The following is a 24,884-nucleotide window of genomic DNA, read 5'->3' on the forward strand; positions in this document are numbered from 1 at the left end:
CTGTGTGATTAAATCCTTTTCCCCGTCAAATATGCTGAGCTGAATCTCCAGAGATCCAAACTCACTCAAATACTTTCATTAATGAAGCCAACTGGTTTAGACATCTTACAGGGTTTACACAGAAGAGTTACTAGATCAGGACCTTCTCATGACATGACTATCTAGTAGGTTGCTTCCATGTGATAAGAGGATTTTGGTGCGATTCTTCAAATCCATTAAGTGATCGTGTTGCCATTTGGTTACATGAATCATAGCAATTGTGGCATCACTTTCCCAAATGTTTAAAAGTTTACTGAAGTCTAAATAAAATAATTTAAAAATGTGGTAATGGCTCTGTTCCTTAAGGCAAACTAACACTAAAGAAGTACAGTTGAAAGTGTTAAAGAAAGAAGAAATCTCCATTAAATCACTTCATTTCCAGCCCTATAAAGCTGTCAACGCACCTGATGCCACAAGTGCCTGTTACACAAAAAAGCACTCACTGCCCTAAATAAGCCATTAAAGCTCAACTGCATCTTTCAAGGAGATAAAGGACTGTCGGGGATAAGGCCTCACACTTGCAATGAACCAAAATTAAATAATCCCACCGAATAATAAGCCACTGTCTGTCACATTCATCTTTTCTATACAACTGTGGGGCCAGAGCTCACCTAGAGCTCCTCTTGCTTAAAGAGGACACTAAAAAAAAAAAAAAAAAAAGTTTAAACCTATTTTGATTTTCAGGGCAAACAAATACAGCAAGATTCCTACACTAATTAATGATTAAAGAACTGTGGAAGCCAAATAACAAATTCTTTACTTTTGTAAGAACCAGACTAGCATTAACAGCTGAGAAGAATTACAAAGAGGTCATTATTAACATAGTACTGAGGCAAACTAGCTTGGAATTGCTTTTCAAGGGCAATCCCAATTATCAAGTCAATTATGGTCCTTTTAGCAATCTACTTCCATTACAAAGTTTAGGGCATTTGAAGGCTTTTGGAACTGACAACATATAAATTTTTCTTCTGCTGCTGCTGCTGTTCTTTTTTGCTTCCTTTTGAATACAGAAGTAATGATACAAAGCATCATTGAGATTGATGCTCTTTAAATCTGCATGGATAACTCTTGAAGAAAAGAGCTGGGTAACACTGGAAGAAGCAAAAAGGAAAAAGCATGCCAACTAGATTCAGTGGCACAAAATAGGCTAGCTGTGGGTTTGAGATCTTACTTCCACAGCGTTTCACTCAGCACTGCCAGACTTCCTTTACACAGAAGTAACTGCAAGACTGTGGCCTAAGTGCGATGGATTGACCGCAGCTTCATGTTACGCTCTCAGACCCTGATGCAAAGGCCACTGAGATTACCAAAGGAGCCCACATTGCCTTCTGCAGGTCAGCACCTCACCGGGAGACCCATCATAGGCACTGGGAATTTTTTGCAGTGGCCAAACCTTGCAACACCATCCTCTGCTGCTGCACTGTAGAGGAGTCCCCTTCGGGCAGGGGGCTCCAAGGAGGAGAAAATAACACGGGGAAAGCCAGCTCTGCTGTAGGATCACTACCTCAAGTAACTACAAATAGCAACAAAGCTCATCTCATTTTAGTGAAAACCTCATATAATCTTAGAGAATCAAGGAGACCAGGGTTCATAACCTTGAAACCCAACATATTCTTTTACAGGTCTATTTGAGCAATCTTAAGATGGAGATATGAAAGCTGAACAGGAAAAGGAAACAAGTCCTCTGACAAGTGACAGGGTCATGAACCACTCCTAAAATGTAACCTGGCTGATGGCAGCATAGGTGTCAGGAGTCAAAGAAATAAAACCTCCAGTGAGGTCTGGTCCAGTGCTTCAGCGGCGGCGAGAAGAGAGGTCATGCCAAAAGAGGAGGTGGAGCTGATGAAGAAACACTAACAGGAGCTGGTCCTGAGAGCCACAACCCAGTGTCTGAAGTGAAGCAAAGCTTCAGACAAGAAACTGTTTTGAAAAATCTCAGTGTATTTTCCCCTCCCTGTAAAACTCTGGTCTTAAAGAGTGGAAAAGACTTTGAACATCCTTTATGCAGAGCACTGAAAAACTACAGGTGATTTGGACTAAAAGTCTAGTGGCATCAGAATTTACTGGAGAAGAGATAAGAGTAAAATACCAAAGCACCTTCCAGATACACCCGCCACCCCCCGCCCCGACTCCCTTCACCTTGGAAGGGGCCAGTCATTCTGCCCAAAGGCAATCGTTCGGTTGTTGTCTATGAAATACAGGTTTCCCAGTACTCACGCTGAAAACGTCCTGGTCCGTCGGGTGGGCAGCGGACTGGGGATGAGGTACCCTCTCATGGGCGACGGAGAGCGATCTCTTGCCCTGCGGTTTTCAGGCAGATGGAGAGAACCAGGTGAGGGTGGAGAGGTGGGGGACTGCTGCGAGGTGGATGAAGTGGGCTCAGAAGACATTCCTGATGCCTGAGAAAAGCCTAGAGAGAGGAAGAGATCTGCACTTAGCCCAAAAATGGTAATTGTCATAAAAGTCACAAATTCTTCAGCTGATGATTTTGTAAGAATACGACTCACTTCCTGCAGACGTACATGTGGACGCAGTTGCACCAAAAGCCCCTGCTCAGTGTCAGTGAGTTCGTTGGTGGTTTTTTTTTTTTAAGTTTATTGATTTTTAAATCTCACGGCTTTTGTAAGCTGTACCAGGAAGCTCCACTGAAAACGTATTACTCCACGACCAGGTTGTGTTTGTTTACTCCTGCCCCACTCACAAGCAATGGCTCCTGAAGCAGAGCTCAGCCCCAACACTAGGTATAAGTGTGCCCCATGCAGCTCCCAGACAGATGGGGTTTGACCACTGACAGCACAGAGAAACCTCCTGCATCTGCACACAAACACGTTGCAAGAAAGAAACACTAGAAGAAGAAATGCCGAAATAAAGGCTGCACCTCCACTGCTGGATGCTAGTTTCGCGGTGCAATCGACGATGCTAACTTCATTGCTGCTGCTCAGCTTTTAGCACAGCTCTGTCAGAGCTTGTAACACCTTCAGCTTGACTGCAAGAAGAAAATCATATGAGTGCTCCTTAATTCACTTCAGACAGAGTCAGACAGTTAATTTACTCTGCTAAGGACAGGAACATGGACAACGCTGGCAGGCAGTGGCTAACTGCAAGGAGATGACCCCTCCAGCCTGTAAAGATCTGGCAGACGCAGCAGTCCCCTTTGGCAGATTGAGTCTGCTACAATCTTCCAGCAACTAGGAAGCCAATAGTCCACATTTGCACTCAGACCCGCAGCAGCCCAAGTTAGATTTGCTCTTATTCACATCCTACAGCAGAGGAGGGAGAAGGTCCCTTCCTCAGCACACCAACAGCAATACACGTGTCACACAACAAGCAAAACTCACAGAATCCATGGAAAGAGAAGGACTGATAAGAAACAGCAGCCCTTCTACACACACAAATGCATGGCTTACAGGTACAGCAGTGACAGAAAGAGAAATCAATCAGCACTGCTCTGGTATTACTGTCCGCATTGGAAGGGGAGTAAGCTGTACAAAAACAACCAATAACCCACCACACTCTTACTTAAGAAAATCTAAAAATATCTGGATATCTGGATGAGTTAGCAAAAAGTGTGGTGATCTGGGTCAAGCAAATACCATGAAGGCAAGAAAAGCTGCATTTAAGACCAATAGTTTCACTGAACTGAAATCTCTCATATCCATTATGCACCCTCCTTTTGACACCCACACTCCCCAGCCCATGAATTATGGAGCAGATCCTTCAGATGACATCCGAGAGATGCAGCCTTCTTGTCAATGACAAATTCCCATTATTTCTTCCCGAAACTAAGGACTAAAATTAAAAAGGCCTCTTAAGAATGAAGTCACCAGGGAACAAAGGCTTTTGTGTTTAATTGCTCAGGGTGCTGAGAAGGTAGAAGTGGATAGTCATGTTCCCTCATGTATCAGCTTGAGCTTTCCACACTGTTCTCAAGAGCAACAACTCAGCTGAAAACAAAACCACAGCTTTACGGACGGCATTTCAAATTTGGATGGCGTTCACCACTAACGAGCTAATGCCCTGCCCAGCGTCATGGCACGGTGTTCAGCTGAGATGGAGATGATAACACCAAAGGGACAGGATTTTCCAAACTTCCTCTTCCTCCAAAGAGACCTGCTGTGCTGGCCGGTACTGAGGAAATCTCCTCAGATTTTGAAAGACCTCTCCTTTGGGTGCCTTGCTTTCCAGGAATGCATATTTGACATAGTAGGACTATAACTCTAATAAGTCACAGGAAAAATAAGAGCAAACAATTAAAACCTCATTCTGATAACTCAGCACACATGGTCTGGCCTTTGCACAAGTGAAAACGCAGCTTTCAGAATCGCATGCTTTCTCTCCTAATCTAAATATAAACCAGCTTGTCAGGTGACAAGCAAAATGCAGAGCTATTCACCCATCCACAGCAATACAGTAGGGCCAACCACAAAGTACTGCCCGTCCCCTTCCTCAAACAAGGGTAGAGAGGCAGGAGAATTTTCCCTCCTTTCTTTAAAACACAGATGAACCACAAAAATATTTACAAATAAAGAAGGCTAAATGGAGTTAGAAGTGTGCTACCGTACGTTATTGTTCCCATTTATGTTATTTTTGTGCCCTCTGCTCTGTGAACATAAAATAAAACAGTGCTGTAGAACATTCAGCGCCATTTCACTGTACAAATACCCTTTTTGTTCTCTGCCCACGGTCAAAGTATATGAATGGCCTCAACTCTCATAATTTCCATTACACAAGTCCTAAATTGTGACCAGAGCTCGGTGAGAGCCGCTACACAAATGCATGTAGCTGGAGGCAGCCCGGAGCAGCTACGCTCGACTTCACACCCCTCACAGCAAGTGAGTACAGCTCAGAAGAGGAGGGGATGCAAACAAGCAGCAGTAGGAAGCCTGTGGCTACACTACAGCTCAGCAACAGTCTATATTGGCATGTATGTTGTACCACTGCATGTGCAAGTGCACCGGCACATCCATTTGCCTCTTGGGCTTCTCCAACAATCATAAAAACTGGACACAACGAAAAGGATTGGACACTGAATTACCAAGTTTTACCGTGTGCACTGCATACAGTGAGATGACAGCAGCTTCTGCCTCCTGCGAACCTCTGCTCAGCTTGCTCAGTGCAGATCACTTCATCTGAACCTGTTTGAAGACAAAGGTGGAGGTTAGCTATTTCAGTTTGTCCTGGTGTGGCCACTGTCTTGACATTGTTCACCCAGGTATTAACTCATTTCCATTGGTAGCACTCTTGAAGGAGCAGAAACGCTATCCCCACTCGCACATGCAGCTGGAGGCACCCTGAGGCTGGGCAGTGTCTATGCAGGAAGCCTACGGCAAACACTCAAACCAAAACCCCACACCCCCAGCCCTCCCAGCCTTCCTGTGCGCAGAAGTTTGCCTTCCAAATGCAGTTACTGGCAGTCTTCAAAGATGCTTTTCAGATGTCATCCTGGGTTCTGAACTGACCCTCTGCAAATCAAGAATCACCCCTGGGATTCAGAGCGTTGCCTACCAGCCCTTCCTCAGCAGCCACGAATACCTTCCCCTCTTTGTGACCAGCCGCACAAACCTACCTTCTTACGTCTCTCACGAGCCCACCACCTCCCACACCGTTTCCACTAGTTTTCCCCATCCCTCCAGTCCAGCCACCACTATCCACTTCCCTGTGGCAAGGACGGCACCGCAGGAACCCCAGATCGCGCTAACAGAGCACCCCGCTCCGAGCTTCCCACAAGCATCCCACTTGCTGTGCCTTGTGAAGGCAACCAGTACTTCACAGCAGCAAACCATAGCTACAAAAAACCCAGCAGCGTGAGATTCCAGCTACAACAGAGATGAAGGACAATACAGACAGTACCTCTCTTCTCCCTGAGCCAGCAAAATATTTGCCTTTGGATATTTACAGAATGAATGTAACATGATACAAGGTGGTGATATTTTCAGACTCTTTAGGAAACTCCAACCATGTGCCACATTACCCTTAAATCTGCCCATATTTCAACATATATAATTTATCTTTCACCAATGTCTTTTTTTTTTTTTTAGACTGTAGGTATACACCAAACTAAAATATAAATTAAATAAAACACAATAGACTTATTTAACATTTGAAATCAAAAATACTTTTTTTTTTACCATACTTTTTTTCAGAACAATCGCCCAATGTGCACACAAAAAGACCCCAAAATGTCATCTGTAACAGGTGACCTACAAAGCACAGAGTGCAATACATGCAGGAGAAATTTCTGATATTCTCCATAAAATACTACCCCAACAAATCTATTTAAGTAATTAAGGTTGGGGGTATGTAAACACCACCGTCATTTCTCTATAAATCTATACATTCTTTTTCTATTCTTAAGTCTAGCCCATACCTCTAAAAATACCCTAAAAATAGCAGTTTGGGGGAAGTTATACATTCTGACCAGCACAACACTACCACGGAAATCTAGTCTCACTTTTAATTAAAGGAAGTGCCTGGAAAAAAAGTCAAAACGGGTAGGGTAGGGTGACAGACTCCAGGAAATCTCTCTCTCTATGAACAGTTTCTTTTTCACACAACAGACATTGCAACACATCCATCAGGCACAGAGCTCAGAGCCAGGAAAAGTTGCTCTGCATGCTTCAGTGCTCCAGCACAGAGAAAAAGCTCTTTCCAGCCTCCTTAGCCTGGAAATGAGACTCTCTGGAAGAGCTGCTTTCAGAAGGTACCATGATGGTCTATGAACAGGACAGCACTGGCCACACATGCCTGGAAAACCAGACCTTTCCTCAAAGAGAGAGCGAGGTTTCTGTACCCCGAGAGCAGCTGCTTTCAGCTGGGTTTTGCTGGAAGTTAGCTCTTTCATTTCAACCTCTAAAAGGAATGTGGACATCTGAAAAATTATTTTCTGGGCTTTCCTTGGATTTAGAAACGTCAAGAACTCTTTTTAAGTGACTCACCATTAAATGTACTGGTTTCCAAATTAATTCCACACAGCTGCATTTCTTTCCTTCTCTAAGGAAGCCATGCAGATAAACCCCTGAGCTTTGCCTGCTCTTCTGCTGACAGCTACAAGCTCTTTTCAGCAAGAGAAAAAACACAGCTCCATGGTACACAGTGAACACTACAGAGACTGATTCTGACTCTTCTTCAAAGCGCCCTTTCCCAGCAGTATGTCCTTTGCTCTCATCTACTCAAAGGGTGAAGGCAGCAGGACCTCCACTCTCCGCATTACCTTGCCCTGATGAAGGAGAGGAACTGGGGGTGCTTGGCTCCCAAGGGTGCCCCCAGTTCCTCTAAAGCAGCTCCCAGCTCCCCAGCACCTCTCCAAGGCACCCGAGCACCCACTCGCCCTGAGCACCAGGTCACAGCGCTTGCTCCCACCTGCAGTTTCTTTCCAAAGCACTTTCTGGCACTCGGACCCCGGTGTATGCAAGGATCCCAGCGCCACAGAGCATCACAGCACCCGGCGTCACAGAGTTAAGCACTTACAAAACACACACAATTACAAAACAGCTGGTTCGGAAAGCTTCCCCTTCCAGCTTAGTTTGCATGACTAACCTTCTGCAATTAATACTGGTATTTCAATTAACACTGAAACTCAGAGGAGTTGCAACATGCATGTGACATGTCAACACAAAGGATTACAGTATAAACATTATGCTCTTAGAGGCTGCAGAGGAGTGCCCACATACTGTAGCGATTTGGCAGTTAATGGAGACCAGGACATTGCCCAACCGTCCCCATGTCCAGTAAAAGCCTAATTATAAGGTAAGCAAAATACAACAAGGAAAATTCCTATTGCTTGTCTGTGCATACAAATTAATTTGGATTAAAACAGGGTTGAGTTAAAGCAGCAACAGCTACTTCCAAGCAGTCTCAGCAGCGAACACCTCTTCCCCAAATGCTTTGGCTGCCCTTCTGCTCCTCTAGTGAGCAGTTTGCTGTGTCTAACAGCAGTGCTGCCCGAGCAGCACAGACCGGCCCTGCACAGTGGAGACCACAGAAAGGGGCGGGAGGGGAACTAAGCCACCAGCAGCCTATACAGTATATTGATAAAGATGAGGACTTCTTACAGTCCTGTATTTTCCACTGTTCATGTAAGCTGCCAGATGCACTTAAAAAAATGCATTCAGGTTAAGGAACAGAGTGGATAGTTAGATGAGGTAGATGTTTCAACTGGTTTATGGTTATACTGAAGGATATATGGTGATACCCTGTAGCTCATTCTATCAAAAATACACAGGAATCAAGATCCTCTCTCACTGGAAATCCAGTACTTGCTGTGATTGACACTACATAAACGTCTTGTCCCAGTTGCACAGAACAGAGTTAACCAGGGTCCTTCACCTGTAAGCAAACACAGGAGGCCATAACCAGCTGTAGTGTGTCGGCTGCCACAGGTGATAGCGCTCACTATCCCAAAGGGAGTATGCACAATAACATGAGCAGGACCATATTTCATCCTAGATCTTGTCAAAAAGTATTTCAGTGGGAGCAGAACACAACAACACCCAGCGGTAAGGTAACTTCCTCGGGACAATGCTGGGCAGCAGTCACCAAGCTGGGAAGCGCACACAGGTGTCCTCAGACCAGCACACCTCCCCTCACACTCTCTCACAGCACAAGTCCAAGACCTCAGCCTGCTTACAGAATCTCACTTTAACTCTTTTTGTTTAAAGATCAGATTAAGAGAGATGGAAAACTCTCCCCAGCTCATGGCAAGCTTGGACAAGCAATGACAGGTCCCGGGCAAGCATCCTCCTCTGGAAGCAATTCCCAAGCAAGGATGAAGACGACAGTGATAATTAGTTCATGTTAATCAGCTGCAAGCGTTGCCGAGTGACTGAAGTTCTTGTGCACATGAATTATTGGCTAATGTCATCAAGTATTTAAATGACTGTCACCTGCAATGCTGTTCACTTTGCTTTGGTTATCTCTAGTACAAACCAAGTCCACAACAAGGCAGGGACAGCAGGAAGAGTGGGGATTCTCACGAGCACCCGCCATGCCCACGCTATCATGGCTGCAGGCACAAGGCCATGAGAACAGCATAAGAAGGGCATGGAAACAGCACGGGAAAAAGTGCTGTCGCAGCAGCTCTGGGAAACCCTGCCTGATCGGCAGGGGGGAAAAGTCTGCGGTGTTGTGAATAGTGGGCCCATAGCATTGCCAAGGCTAAAGGCTGGAAGGGACTGAGCTGTGCTCTGCACTGGAGCTGCCACCTGCACAGCATTAGCCTGTCCTGTGCACTGAAACCCACTCCCATGGGGCGAGCGCAGGCATCTCCAGCACCAAGATGCACTGTATAGCAGAGGTGTAACCTTACCTGAAATGTAAGCCCACAACAAGTCTAAAGATTGTGCATACAGCTTCATTTCCTTGCCCATGGAAATCTGCAGGTTACAGAGCACCATGCTTGCAGTAAGTCTGGGAGACAGACCTGCACATCAGCCCCTGCACTGATTGCCTGCACCTGGGCAGGACTCAGCAGCCTCTCGCCACCCAAACACGGTGGGACCAGGTGGGAGCCACCGCAGTAGGGACGAGCTCTTACACCCATCCATGTGCTGCTGGGGCACCTAACGGCCCAGACCTGAGCCACTCTAAGGCACAGCTGCAGGCAGATTGTGAATCATCACTCCTGGACTAGCAGGATCACCATGCTGAGCCAGCACAAGCCTGGGGTGTGATGCCAGGCGTCTTGCTTTGCTTTCAGTCTGCCAACTGCTTTCCGCATGAACTGCCAGTCTACAAACCCAGCTGTTTCTGTAGCAGCACGGTGACACAATGTCACAGCACTGTCCAGCTGTTTGCAAAATCACTGCCAGCAACACCCGCACTACCAGAGCTGGGAGCAGAAGCACATGAGCCAACTCCTAAAGCCCTGCTCCAAGTGCTCTTTCCCTGGAGCCAAGTACACAACACGTCATCTCCAGTAGCAAGTGTTGCTTTCCCCAGATATAAGTTAGTCTTCACATGTCCCAGATGGGCTGCAGTAAAGGCACAGGGACAAAAGGCCTTTTGCAGTGAAATGGAGGAACGTGAGGATGACTTTACTCAGTCTGACGTTGATAGCCAGGTGCGGTTGCCTTGGTCAGAGTTAAGTATAAGGCAAGTACACAGTGGTGCTTACCCTCAACATCTTTCCAGCATCCTGGATGTACAGTTTAAATAAATGCCAAACTAAAGGTTGCACAGTGGCACTGAATAACCTACGAGGTTTTTTCATGGCCTTCCTAAGTTCATACCATCTTTTAGCACCCACAGTATCCTGTGGCAAGGAGTCCCACAACTTAACTGCCAAGTGAAAAAAACCACCTCCTTTTAGTGGACAGTGAGGAGTGGCCCTTTTTACAGAGAAATTAAGAAAGGACAGTGAGAGCAAAAGACAGAGCATAGCAAATAAGAAAAGGAAAGGGAAGGGCATGATATGCAGGGGACCAAATGGGAAAGAAGCATTAGCTCAGAGTAGCACACAGGGAAGGGTGCAGGCTTACTCACAAATCAAACCTTAAATTTTCCACCAGAAGTGACATAAATGGGATAGAGAGCAAGAGGAGCTACAAGCTTCTTTCTGGTGTCCACCCTCCCCACTTTTAAATTTCTAAGCACAAAAGAAAAACCTTATGCCTTTTTAAAACACATTTTAGTATTTCTAAATCACTGCCCTGATTTGTCACTTGAATGGCTGCCATTAGTCTTTCTTAGACAATAAGCTTTACTAGCATCAAATATTTCTAGAGAGTTAGCTTGCCAACAAGTTAGCTGCTTTTGGCCAGAAACCAGATACTATCTATTCAATGTTTTATGGTCTCCAGCACAGAACCATTGTACTGATCACTCCAGACTCCTGCTCCCTTCATCACGCCTCCATTAGCAAAGGCTGGGAACTCTGTTCTTGGATAGCAGAGGCAAGATTTAATACACTTCATCCTGTTCTTGCTAAACACACTTAATCACAGTAAGCTTACTTATTTCCCAGATGAAGGACAATATATGGCTGAACAGGGAACGAGCTGTCCCTTCCAGTGCTTGCTCTCAAGCTCCGCAACTCAGCTCTTCCTTCAGTGCTTCTGCAAGTCTGAAGCTCTTGCCCTGCCATTACTTCCACGCTGGCACATCACATGTGAATTTATTCCAGGATTTATTTCATTTTTGGCAGAAAATATTTATACAAAACATGAGAAATATCGCACGTGTCTTATGTCTAAGCATCTTAAGGCTCATCTGCAAGGCAAATGTGTTTATACAGTGTCATACTATTATAAAGAATAGTTATACATATGTAAATCCCTAGGCACTTGTGAAAAGTTCTCCCTTTTTCAGCCTCCCCTCACATCACAAAACTTCAGCCACGATTATGGGTAAGTTTGTTCATGTGCAATTTTGAGCCTTTTAAGGCTAGTGAAATCCCCTGAAATATTTATGTGGCTCAAGTGTTACTCAGAACAGTAAGTTCACTATGTTGCCTCCCTAATCAACATTTTCAATAGGGAAAAACAGTTCACATTACAGAGATCTATAACCATGGAAATTTATGAGGCATACAAGTATTGGCAAAGGAAAAAATCATCCTCTGAGGATATTTCATCTGCCAATATTACAGCAAGATGCAGATGGCAGGGTGCAGAGTCAGAAACCACTCACAAATAACTTGATCCTCACACCAGTACCGTGAGGCACCCACAGACCCCAGACTCCCTTTTTGCTAGGCCTGGCTCTATTTTCTGGCTATTCCAATGCACCGGCCATCTCCCAGTCTCACTGCCTGACACCTCCTATGCATTTTTTTAAGCATCCTAGTCTAATAACCGGAGTATATTTCAATTGGATCTCTCAGAAATCAATTAAACAAAAGGTTTGTGACTGAGACGTCATTAGGAACATGCATCAATATCGATTAATGACCAACAGATATATAATTTACTGAAACACTTTAGGAAACAAAAGTCCTCTGTATTTGACACAAGGGTAAAGAGAATTCTCACTTTCTGCTGAGCAACAAAGAAATGCTCTTGATTTCCATTAAAGCCTCCTCCTGTCCTATCCTGTCCCACAATTTCCTACCCGCATCCTACTTCCCAGGGTTCGGCAGCACAACTGCTCCCTACACAAGTGGCTGCACCCACAATAGGTTTTTCTACCGCAGCAAAGTTTTAAAACTGCATTCCACCTGCATGAAAGGTTAGCAACTGGCTTCATCACTCCAACAAAGATGGCTTGATGAAACATATATTCAGAGGTGCAGAAATGTACATTCCATTAAAATCAAACAAAAGGGAACATTTTTACACACACACACACACTTAAAGACAGAAGATGGGATGACAGACCTAAATTTTAATGGAGAAAGTTCATATATATATATAAATATATATATATGCTTATAGATCACTGGCCCATTTAACAATTGCATTTCTGTTTTTCTTCTTCCCTCCACCATATTTCTCAACCCAATTTATAGTATATCTCACTATGCTGTACGCCAGCTTGTGCTTGTGACCCTGAGACCCCACTCAGTGTCCTCATTTCCTCAGCTCTGAAGCGAAGATAACAACCTCCTTTGCAGCAGCACGCTGAGGACCAGCCATGTCTGTACCTTTAGATACAAAACCCTGACTGAGCCACAGAGGTTCATCAGGCTGATGATAGCCAGCCTTGGCTCCCTGCTGTCGTGGTTTAACCCCAGCTGGTAACTAAGCACCACGCAGCCACTCCCTCGCTCACCCTCCAACCCAGTGGAGTCGGGAAGAGAATCAGGAAAGAAAAAACAAGGTAAAACTCATGGGTTGAAATAAGAACAGTTTAGTAGAACAGAGGAAGAAACTAATAATGATGATAATAATAACAATAATAAAATGACAATAATAATAAAAGGATTGGAATACACAAAACAAGTGACACACAATGCAATTGCTCACCACCTGCCAACCGCTGCCCAGTTAGTTCCCGAGCCCTGCCCCAGGCCAACTCCCCCCAGTTTATATACTGGGCGTGACATCACATGGTATGGAATATCTCTTTGGCCAGTTTGGGTCAGCTGTCCTGGCTGTGTCCCCTCCCAACCCCTTGTGCCCCTCCAGCCTTCTTGCTGGCTGGGCATAAGAAGCTGAAAAATCCTTGACTTTGTCTAAACACTACTTGGCAACAGCTGAAAACATCAGTGTTTTACCAACATTCTTCTCATACTGAACCCAAACATAACACTATACCAGCTACTAGAAAGAAAATGAACTCTATCCCAGCTGAAACCAGGACACCTGCTCAAATCCAGTCAGTCTTACTCCAGTCTGGATCACACCGCTGGAAAGCAACAAGACCTGAAAACAGACTGCTTGCAAACCAGCTTAACAGAGGCAGGTAATACTCCCTCGCTTTCCTCTGCCAGTGGGCAACTGTGCTGTGCCTCCTCAGCCTGGGTCTTGATTGTGGCCAGGCTTTGTTAGTGCTGAGCCCGTCCCAGCACCTGCCCCTCCTGCGGCCGCCGTCTCTGTCCCACAGCAGCAAGCGGAACACAGCACATGCACTGCCAAAGTGCCTGTCCCAAGACAAAAGAAACCCCCTACAAGAAGTCCCATCCTGCTTTTGGTGAAAAGCAGACTGAAGCAAAGGATCTTCACAGTCTGCATTTGTGAGTGCCACTCACAAGCAAAAGTCATACTCATGCTCCACCAGAAGGCAAGTGCTTCATCAACACTATAAAATTAACGGTTAGTTCCCAACTCTCAAGCTGAAATTGTCTTGTTTAACTAAAGTCTATAGGACAAGCACTACATAAATACACACATTGCACAAATCTGTTTCTTCTTACATAACCAAACTACTTGCAAAACAGAGAATACATAAGCAAACACACACAACCAAACTACTCGCAAAACAGAAAGTGTTGCCATTTTACGTCTCATTAGACCGCTCCTCAGCTTAGTCTTGGCAGCACAACTATCCCCACTGCGAGCTGCTGCTTTAGATAGATCCGTGTGGTCTACTGCACTGACAAACAAGTAGTCCCTATATGGTGTAATAAATCTGTGATTGCATGAATAGTAATAAAGCCAAAGCACACACCCACAGCTCACAGCCTCCAGAACTGCTTCAGGGACAGCAGCCACTTCAATAAACACCTTGAACCCTTTGGAAATGACATGTTATACAAATCCTCCATCACATCCTCTTGGATGATAGTTTGGAAAACATCACTTATAATACACTTCAGACTTCTAGGAAAAAAATTATTCTTAGTCTCAAAAATGGCTTACAATACCAACAGTCCAGCAAGTCTACTGTAGGCAATGCACTGTTCTTAGCCGACTAATGAGAAAATGGACCTACAGGGAGTTTGATTGCTTTCCCTGATAACCATGTGTGCACAAACTAGTCTTTCTTGCTCAGCACATTGACTCTCTGCGTTCAGAGCCAGTTAAATGGCAAAAGAAGTCGTATTGTGTTTTACTGCCTGCAAAACCGCAGCGCCAGCACAGGCACATGTGCAAGGCTGGATTTCGTGCCTACTTACACATCAACAAAACTATTTACCACGCTGTGCTTTCGAGAGCCACGGCTCCAGTGATGTGCTGGAAGTGTACAGAACAGGACAGAGCTGTCCAGAATCACAGATGCTGTTGCTGTTGTTTACGTCTACTGTGTTAATGCCCAAAAGCCAACACAGACCAAAGCAAGGGAACAGGCAACACAGGCTTTTCAGGGAAGGTAAAAATCAACTGTTACAGTTGAAAAAAAGCAGAATAATCTTGAGGCACGTACATTCTTCAGGTATAAAACTAAAAATCAACATAGAAGCACGTTTAATAGAAAATTGTACTAAGCATCGTATTACAGCAGTCACTACCCCAAAGAGCTGTATCTACTTCAATTGCAAACACAAGGGGAATGGGACACACAAGCAAAGCAAACACTGCACACAGCAATGGTGGCGAGTGACTTTATGAAAGATTACTTTGATTCAATTTACCTGTTTGGCCATGTGCTAATAGTTACATGACCTTAGTTACCAAAACCAAGGTTTTCCAGATATGCTCACTGGGAGCTGAGAGCAGCCTCCCATGTGCACGTAGCCACACCAGGAGCACGAGGGGGTAACAAGACCTACTAGCTAGCACCAGGGCTCCTGCACCGAGCCTGATGGAAGGGGCCAAGAAAACGGCCAAACCTAGAAAACCATATGTACTGAGGGCAGGGCGCAGGCAAGCAGGGGGGCACTGGCAGCCCGCTGGCAGTCTTGACAGGGACGGATGAAACCCAAAAGCAAGCTGGGCTTCTGCTTGCCACACACACAGAGCACGGGCGAGCAGCCCAGCCGGGAACAAGCCCCATGCACACACCACAGGACACACCAAGGATGGAGATGCATCTTCAACATACCCTCTCACACAGGGCTCTCTGGGGAAGCGTTTTCACAAATCCAAGATTTGCAGCCCAACACCCTACCCTGCAAACTTGGACTCTCCTGCCAGAAGTAGGCAGGAGTCATGCTTGCAGGCAAGAGGAAAGGGCTGCTAGGGTGCTCTTTCCTACAGCAGCCCCGTGCACACAGCAATGGCAGGCAGTCCTTCCCACGAGGGTTTAACACAGTGCACGAAGGGCCTCTACAGGAGTGATGTGAAGCTGGAACAGACCCACAACCAAGAAAGATTTGAGATCAGCAAGAAACTGAAGGCAGGGAAATGTGTAACAGTGCCTTTGTTATTTTTACCTAGACCAATGCTTTGCATGAAACCCGATGTTACACATCTAAGAAACCTCAGGTAAGCTTGCATGTCTGCCTGCCTCAGGAAGAAGCCGTAAGTCCAGAACAAGTCATGTCATGGCACTGGGAAACCAAGTGCATGCGCATCTGGTGGGTTCATCCTGGTCTTGGTGGCCAGGAGATCCCAGGCTGCACAGCTCCACATCGGTGGAGTACCAGAGAGTTTATCCTCAGGATCGGTGCCAGGGAAGAGGCAGCACTGCAGCCCAGCCATGCTAAAATGTTTAAGAACAAATTCGATTAAGATCCAGGACCCTGATTACACCAGCCGAGCAAGTGTCCAGCAAAACCACTTTTTTTCCCCACTGGGCTGTGATAAATGCCAATACAGGTCTGCACTACCTTTGTTTCTCATTTTATTCCTCTGGGAGGATTTTCAGGAGAGGTTTGTCTACATGAAAAGCCTGAGGGATGGAAGGGTGGGACAGGTCAGCGTGTGAAAAACTGACAGTGCAGGCAGCAGTATGATGACACCGTGACCCTGGGATGCTGCCAGCAGTGCCTGTGCAGCAACTCTGCCAGATTTAGCCTCGCCTGGTTCCAGCAGTGAGTTTCTTTCCCAAAGTCCCTGCTACTGTAAGTAAAAGACACTGCAGTGCATCTCATGCCCCCATGGAGGGAGAGCTTTTTGCCTAAACCTGGTACTGGGGAAAAGTAAAAATAAAATTTTAAAAAATAAGGTATCAGAAGACAGTGGAGCTGCACAGATAGGTAGGTAGATAGATAGATACGTATAAGTTTTCTCCTTTAGAACCTGTGTTCAAGTATCAGTGAGAATAATTTTTAGGACTCTGCCAGAGTTCCTGGGATAGGGAAAAGCAGCCTTTCTGCATGAAAACAAAGCACATGTTTATTCGGAAACTGAGACTTGTGTAAGATCACTTTGCAAGACACACTTTCTATAACACCATAAAACAGAAAGTGAATACAAATATTCATTCTATGTACTCTCTCCCCTAACAGTGAAACGAAAAACCCACCATGTGAAATACTTTAAGAACTCCTCCTACCAGTCTCCATCACAAAGAGGCTCTATGAAAAGACTATCACCAGATTTCATAATACTCGTTACTAGATTTTCTTCAAATATTGGAGGAAATAGAGTCACAATCTACACAGCCGAGTAAATTCTGCCTTTCCTGGCTGCTGTCAGCAGAGCTCCTGGTCTGGACATGCCACTGCAGACAAGCACTGCTTTGCTGAGCTGGGTGAAAAAATCCAAATAATTTATCTACACCTCAGTAACAGCTGTAAAGTTTTTAAACAGGAAGTTCTTTTACATTGCTTTTTGGCAGTTTCATTTACCTTTTTAAGTAATTGTCAAGAAGTTGCAATCATGAGCGTGGTTTACTTTAATCAAGTAATTGACGTAACTGAAAGCAAGCAGATGCCTTTGGCCAGCCTTCTGAAACCATATCACAAAGAGAAAGCCACCAGACAATAATCACTGAGAAGGCAAGAGCTCATAAAACAATGCAGTCCATATCGCTAGCGTGCCTTGGTCAACCTGACTGGCTGTGCAATGTAAACAAACCAAACATTAAACAAGTACTAACATAAAAAGAAAATTCCTCCCCAGCTGGACAGGCAAGATTAAATGTTTATTTCCTGGACACAGACTACTCTTTGTCTGGACAGTCTTTAAATAGTAAGTGGCAAAGAATCTGAAAGCTTGAGAAAAGCAGCACTCCTGGAAAAGTTTTAAGATGCAGAGTTTTGCCTGAAGGAAAGCAGCATGACTCCTTGTGGCAGAGCTGCCATGACAGAATACACCATAGCCCTACCACTCTGCCCAAAACCAGCACTGGAAAGGCAAGGTGAACATCAGATGCTGGGTTGGCTACAAACCTCCTTACTCCTTACCCCAACAGTCAAGAGCGTAAACAGCCTTTTGGAAGCAGAGGCTCACTCTCTGATTCTCAAGAATACGTGGGTTGTTTGTTTGGTTTTTTACTGTTAGTCATCAAAAAGCTGCAACTGCAGCAGGCAGCTGTGCCTCCACACCAACTGGCAGTCTGTCCTCCACCACGGGACAAATACACTACTGCTAATGTGACATGCAGCATGCTACACGCAGCTAAGCAAGACAGAGACCCATCACTACAGGCTCCTACAGCACAGTACGGGAGTGCTTATCATACTGGCCACGCTCCTCTGGTGTCTCATGGCTGCAGCCAGCTCAATCCAGCTTGGCTTCCCACCCCAGTTTCGCAGTAGTCCCCAGCACGTTAGCTCACGAGTTTCCACTCAAAGTAGCACCAACATGTACTTTGCTTTCCTTCTTGGGATCAGCCTTAGCTCTTAATGCTCTGCCACTTCGGAAGTCATATGCTGCTCATGAGGCATGGCAAAGGACCAGCATGGTTTAATATTCAAGAGAAACTATCAGGTCAAGGTTCTCCGTTTTCCTTCATCCCACACAAAGCAGTCTGTGATCAGATCAGGCACACAGCCATCGGGGTAAGGAACACAGCCACGCGACGTGGCGCACGCAGGCTTACTTGTTTTTTCCAGAAAACTGTAACAGAGCCCTTCCCTGCAGCATTGCTCTCAGTGGAAAACCACCCAGGGATCTAACCACAGGTTATTTTGTTTTCTCTGTGCCTTTATCCCTCCACTATCTGATCACCTTCCAAAGGGAGCCTGCAGCTCAACCCCAAGCTTACCTTCCCAGACCCCGTTGCTAGGTGAAATGCGTGGTCACAGGGCACAAACAGAATTATTGCCCAAACAGCCTGGCAAGAACCCAAAGGCCAAATTCACATTTGCTGTCCTTGAAACACCCTAGTATTTAAACATCTGTCAAGACCTTCACCCTATCTTCAGCTCCTCCCTGGAGAAATGCAGAGTTCCAAGCAACCGCTAGATTAGCCTGCAGAGCCTAACACTCACACCATGGATAATAAGGTCAAAATTTAACGTTCGTTTCCTTTAGACTTCTATTCAGTTTCCAAATTGCATTAATAATGCAGCAACCTCTTAATGCAAGTGTCATTACCCCCCAAGATACTCAATCATTATTTAAAAAGGATTTCTTAGGTTACTTAATTATTTATCTATATTTTAAATCGATCCAATGAAAAAAAGCAGCTGTGCAACAGCCTCAAACCAACGGCAAATAAAGAACCAACAAACCTGCGAGATCAGTCAGTAAGATTGTAGCATCAGAGGAACCACACAAATGAAACCTGATTTAACTGAAGTGGGAGGGGGTTTTCCAGGCTGTTGAAGCCCTCCCCATTAGCGCAAGGTCAGGCTCCCAGGGCAGAACCCATGCCCCATTTACCCGTAAGCCCTACGGCCAAGCCTGAGAAGATGCGACTTGACTCGCATGGTATTTTACAGCTTCCCTGGGGGAGAGCAAACAACAGAAGCACCACTTTAATGTACTTTGCATGCCCCCAAAATGACAGAAACGAAAGCTAAGGAAGTGTCTTTCTGCACCATGCAGAGACAAAGAAAGCGTCAGTTCGGTTCCTCTCCCAGACGCATCACAGCTGCCACTGAGGTGGGGATGGTGCTCTGAGGTGTCACCTCATGACATAGTGGTTCCCATCTCTGCACCTTCTGTTCCTTAAGTGTTTTTTTTTCTTAGTAACTAGCTGAGGGGATAAAAAGCAAAGTCTTCCTCCAAAGTGATCTCGCTCATGCCTGTTTACAAAAACCAAGAGGCAGATTTTTATTCTCAGAAAGGGGAGACTGTGCAAGAAGCAATGCTGCAACAGGGAGAGTTCAACACCTCTGTGTATGCAGCACTGTCTTTGTTAGCTGCACAGACACCATTCACTGCCTCATTCAGTGCTCTTCCTGATAACATGGGTTATATCACACAAGCTATATCCACAAGCATGCCATGAAAATGGAGGATAGGCACAAAGAAAAATCCTGAAACTGCTGCCTAGCTAGCAGAGGTCAGCTTAGAGGTACAAAATTACAGAACTGAAAGAGCAGAGAGCAGCGCAAGGCTACAGCTGCTTCACCCGGGCTCCGAGTTACCCCCTGCAGCCCCCAGAGACCATCCAGACAGCGATGAACAGAAATGAGCAGAGATCAGTGCGGGAGGCAGAGGAAATGAAGATTACTGATCTGTCCAGGGGGCTGCCTTCTACACGAGGAAAAGACAGTATTAGACTGAGATAGTAGGAAGCAAAACAGCTGTATCTACCCTGCCTTGCGAAAAAAGAGAAAGCGGTTAGTCAGATGAATGCCTTCTATTTTTCCATGTTATCCAAACTATGCTGGGGAGTGACACATCACGCAAACCCGAATCAACACTCTGCACCGCTCGCTTCTCTACACAGTGTTTCAGCTGTTTCTTTTTGTTTGGTTCTCCACATCAACCTGTTGCAAAAGCAAGATTTGAGGTTTGTTTTTTTAAAACTGTTGTGCAGAAAAAAGCCCCAAACATGCCATTTCATTCCTTTCTTCCTTCACAAAGATTGCTGCCCCTCTACTGTGGAGAGTGCTGCTCCCAGCCCCACTACCCACCAGCCCCCAGGAGAAGGCAGCACCCAGCCCCAGGGAAGGGATGTGATCCCCACTCACACTGACTCGCTACCCTCCCCTACTCCAAGGTGGAAGCTGATGGGCTTTGCACTTTTCCAACTCAATTCCTCTCCTTAGTCTCTGTCAGAAACCTTCCAGATGAGGGGCAGATTAACCATCAACTCTCACCACCGACATCTAGAATATTTATCAACATAGACTTGAACAGTTACTATCTCATTAAATTTTGCTAATGATGATCCTCAACAGTCTTCTTCCAAGTTTCAAGCAGTTACTATTAATCCCTGCTGAGTCTAAAAATGGGATCCAAAAGTGGTTCCTGATAGAAACTTGAGACAAAAATAGACAAAAAGTTCACATCAGTAACAGCTTTCACCCTGAAGCCACCCGAGCCACAACCAGCAGGTGCAACTGCTTCTGCACCCCACAGTCCACTCACGGTGAAAGGGAAGCAGGGGTGGGATTTCTTTACTTCTGCCACTGACAGGCTTAGCACCAAGAACAACCTTGGCCATTACCTGCTGGTCCTATCAGCTAGAAATAACCCTCCACACCACATTTCATCCAAAGAACTACACTTCATCTAGCGTAATACCAGCACAGTCTGGCAGTTTGCTGTAAGGGATCTTTACTAGTAGCAGTTACATTCATATTCATGGCGCGTTTAATTGTTCTAGTGTATATAAAGACTGTATTCACCAAAAGTACACCACTACCCAAAAAGCAACAGTCATAAGAGAAGACAGAAGTCAGCACCACCTGGCCTTATCTGCCTACTTTCAAATCACTGTATGCAAATATTTCTGTGCTTACATGCATGCAAGTAAAGGATGGGACGATGCTGGTTGAAATATTTACAACCATGGGCAAACCACAGTGACAGAAGCTCAGGGCAGCGAAGAGGGTAGTTGTAGCCAGAAGCAGGTGCACAGGACATGGGGGGACAGAGCCAGCAAAACCATGCGGTTGGTTATGTCACACGTGGGTGTCACAACATACACAGTGTTGTGGGATGAGCTCCAGCCTCAGCTCTGCCCCTGCGAAAGGCCACTCACAAGAAACGCGTTTTCTCTCCTTTTACATCCCCACGTAGCATGTGAAAATATACCCATTGCCAGAGAACAGTCAGATCTTTCCTACATTTTTTTTGGCACGTACAATTTTTTTCTGTAAACACACAAAGTCTTCATACATGCATACTTTAAAAAAAATGTATATATCCTTACTACATGTCAGTTAAGCCTCTTTAGATTTAACGAGATACTAAGCTGCATTTGTGAAGGCGCAAGCTCTCTGCAGCTACATTCACAGTACTTGCTATTTTCCATTATTAATAATCAACATAAGGAAACAAAATGTGTTTGCCAAACATAATAATCAGAAGGTGAAGGTTAAGAACAGCAGGCAAAAAAGCCCTTCTCAACCTCACAAAAAATAATGATCAGGAGGGTCATGTCAAAGCAGCCTTAAAATTTTCTCAGACTCTCGAAGAAATCAAATCTGGCACCACAGAATGTTTTGCAAACATTTCTCAGAAGTAGCTCTGCAGTTCCAGCAAAAACAGTGTCAGAAAAGCACATCAAATCATCCTCTCCCTAAAAGCCAAATTCAGAGGCACTGATCCAAAAATTAAGCTCAGAGGCTTCTCCACATGGGCAACAAGTGACACGCATACACATCCAACGTTAGAAAAGAACATGCAGTAGGGGTTGTTTTCCCCAGTTTTAATGGACAGAGGTGCTGACTGTAACAGCGAATCATTCATGCCACAGCAATGGACTCTCCAGCAAGACTCCGTAAGAAGTTTTAAAGCATCCCTCTAAGCAATCAGTGCTGTTAGACCTTTCTCTTCCTAGCAGGAGAAAGCTCTTATTTAGCGTGCGTTGTCTTCCTCGTGATTTACCAAATAAGCAATTCTGAGTGTAACAACGACACAGCCCCAGTTCCCAAGTGCAAAAAAAAAGCATAAATAGGTGTTAAAAAAAAAAATAAAGCAAGCAAACCATCCCTAGTATCCTAAGCGAACTAAACGCACTGGAACGGAGGCGGCGAGAGCAGAGCACGACGCACCTCCCCGCAGGCACACCCGGCCGGCTGCCCCCGGGAAGGGCTGCCCCCCCCCGGGAAGGGCTGCCCCCCCCCGGGAAGGGCTGCCCGAGCCGGCCGCGCCGCACTCCCGGCGCTGAGCCGAAGGACCTGCCCGCCTTCGCCGCCCCCCCTCGGCTCCGCTCTTTACTCGGGAAAAAACCACGACCGGCAACAAAAGCAGCCCGAAGCCCGCCCGCCCGCCCCCCGTCCCCCGCGGCGGGGGCTGCCGGCAGGCGGCCCCGGCCGAGTCCCGCTCACCTCGGGCCGGCCGGGCTGGCGGGCGGCGCTGGCGGTGCGGCGGAGCGCCCCGCGCTATAAGGCGGGTGGGCCGGGCCGGCCGCCCCGGCCGCCCCGCTCCGCCCCGGCCGCCGCCTTCCCGGGCGGCCCCGCCGCCGGCCGGGGGGGGCCGAGCGGGGGCTGCTCGGGGGCGCCTGGCCGGGGAAGCAAAGGCGCCAGCGGGCGTCTCCGGGTGCGTCTGGGTACCGAGAGCGCCCTGCTCTTTGGCGCTTCGTTTTCTTGCCGCTCGCCGCGAGGTTCCCGCGGCGGAGCGCGGCGCGCCTCGCCCCACGGGCGGGCTCGGCTGCGGGGAGCAGCCGCGGAGAGCGCCGCGCTCGGCCCCGAGCCCGTTCGTCAAACAAGGAAAACCACAACAGCGAGTGGAAACGGCGTTAAAGAAGGGATGCTGTGGCCAGAGAGCTCAGTGACACCGGTGGAAGCTGCGGGAGAAGAACCCGGGGACCGTTTCCCGAATTTTGCCATGGGGAAGGGTGGCCAGCTGAGCCGTGGTGCAAGCTGATGAGGAAGCCCACCCGTGCGCTCCCTAGTAGCGTCGTTTGCATGCGTTTGGCATCTCCCGCGTGAACCAGAGCTGCCACAACAGGGCCTGAAGTGGAAGCTGCAGCCTGACAATTGATGAGACGGTACAGGACAGTGATGAGGACAAAATCCTGGTTAATTGTCACGGACTTTACTAGGAACACAAGAATCACTGAAAGACGTTAGGTGGAGAGAGCTGTCGTCATCCAGTATCCAGTTACCAGAGTCTCAGCAATGCTTTCATTTGTGCACAGTTTTCCTAGCTGATAATAAGCCACAGTATTTTAGAACATGGTTTTAAAAAGATAGCTCAGGCACCGACTCCTTTCTGGTTCTTTTCCACTTATAGGTACCAGACAAAGCATGTCCCCATACCATTACAAAGGTAAGATCTGTAGGAGACAGACAGAAGTATACACTCTTTTAGCCGACTTATGATCACGTAAGAAACAGCAGTGTGCAGCTTCCGGTAAAACTGCCACAAACAGATTTTGGCAGGGCTTTTTTTCGCAAGGAAACATAAACAGAAGTCCTATAACATACCATGTTTGATCTGAGACAGGGGATGTAGAAGCAGTCTACACAATATGAAGTAACCAGCTTCCTACATCAAACACATGGTTGTCTTCCAAAGTATCTTATCTCTGTCCATTTCCGTTCCACACAACATCTTACCCCTTTGGAAGACACGTAGTAACAGGACTGATGACTTCTCTTGCTTAAAACGTTAATTATATTCCTGGAAATCTTTTCTCTTTTGCTTTCTGTGGCAGAACTGACTGATTTTTTCAAGGTGGAGGAGGATGAAGGGAAAGCACTACATAAGTAAGCACTGTTCAGAACAATCTCCCCAGTCAGGCGGTCCGGGATTACAGCTGTGATTTCCTCAAAAGTTCAGCACTCGTGAGTCATCCCTCTTCCTTTCCCCTCTCTCCCTCCTCTTCCCAAACAGAAATGCACGGCCTATGGGAGATACGTGACAAAGTATGTCCACAATCATGAGGCTGGTTTTCAATACTAGATTGTGGGCTTGGGGACAGTTAGGAAATGTGATTTTGCCTCCTGCTTTTTTCACCAGCTGCTGGAGACAGGAGAGGTTCCAGCCTCCCCCTAAACTCCAAGTTGTCTCCCTCCCCTTCTCCTTTCCCTCAGTACAATTACTAACAACGAGATAATCATCTTCAGCACACGTGCCTACCTTGCTCTCTCTGTCCCTGGTGTGGGGTGGCCAGCAGAAGGGCGGCATTGGCTCCTTCCCAGGATGCAGGCAGGGCTGGGAACCCTCCCCAAGGCCACTGCCGTTGGGTTGGGCCAGCAAGGGGCACCTCACAGTTAGGAGGGCAGGAGGTGGTCCAGAGCTGCAGGGCTCTCCTGCCTCTCTCCTCTCCTGCTGGCTGGTCCCCTGCTTACTCAGACACAGCTCTGGGCTGTTGCAGGGACTGAGCGCTCCCCTCAGCAGTCCTGACAGGGAAAAAACAGAAGGATTTCTTGATAGCACAGCATCATTAAACCACTTTTCATTCATTTAAAGTATTCAAAGTGAAATTACTTACACAATTTGAGTCAAGGAAATGACTGTGTAGGGGGGAAATGTGTCAGCTAATGCGATTCATTAGTAAAGGTGGGTGATATACGTCCCTGTGCAGCAGCAAGGATGAGGTGGCTTGGACAGCTCTTAAATAATTAGATGAGT

The 24,884-nt window shown here is 46.4% G+C and overlaps 1 protein-coding gene across 4 annotated transcripts in view; it reads right to left on the reverse strand.

Annotated features, from left to right (window-relative positions):
- Window positions 1-24,527, reverse strand: part of CARHSP1 (calcium regulated heat stable protein 1) — a 40,027-nt gene extending 15,500 nt beyond the window's left edge. The window contains exons 1-3 of one of the 4 annotated variants that reach the window (XM_069809916.1): window positions 24,390-24,527; window positions 5,085-5,174; window positions 2,257-2,449 (exon numbers count right to left, since the gene is read on the reverse strand). In XM_069809916.1, coding sequence (XP_069666017.1) covers window positions 2,257-2,429 — 173 coding nt within the window. In that variant the 5' untranslated portion in view covers window positions 2,430-2,449; window positions 5,085-5,174; window positions 24,390-24,527. Of the gene's footprint in view, window positions 1-2,256; window positions 2,450-5,074; window positions 5,175-7,249; window positions 7,391-22,633; window positions 22,681-24,389 lie in introns of those variants that run through there. The other 3 variants (XM_069809913.1, XM_069809915.1, XM_069809914.1) reach the window with 3 other exon arrangements.
- Window positions 24,528-24,884: the final 357 nt, after the last annotated feature.

This window comes from Haliaeetus albicilla, chromosome 22 (genome assembly GCF_947461875.1).
Source record: "Haliaeetus albicilla chromosome 22, bHalAlb1.1, whole genome shotgun sequence".
In the NCBI taxonomy this organism is placed as follows: domain Eukaryota; kingdom Metazoa; phylum Chordata; class Aves; order Accipitriformes; family Accipitridae; genus Haliaeetus; species Haliaeetus albicilla.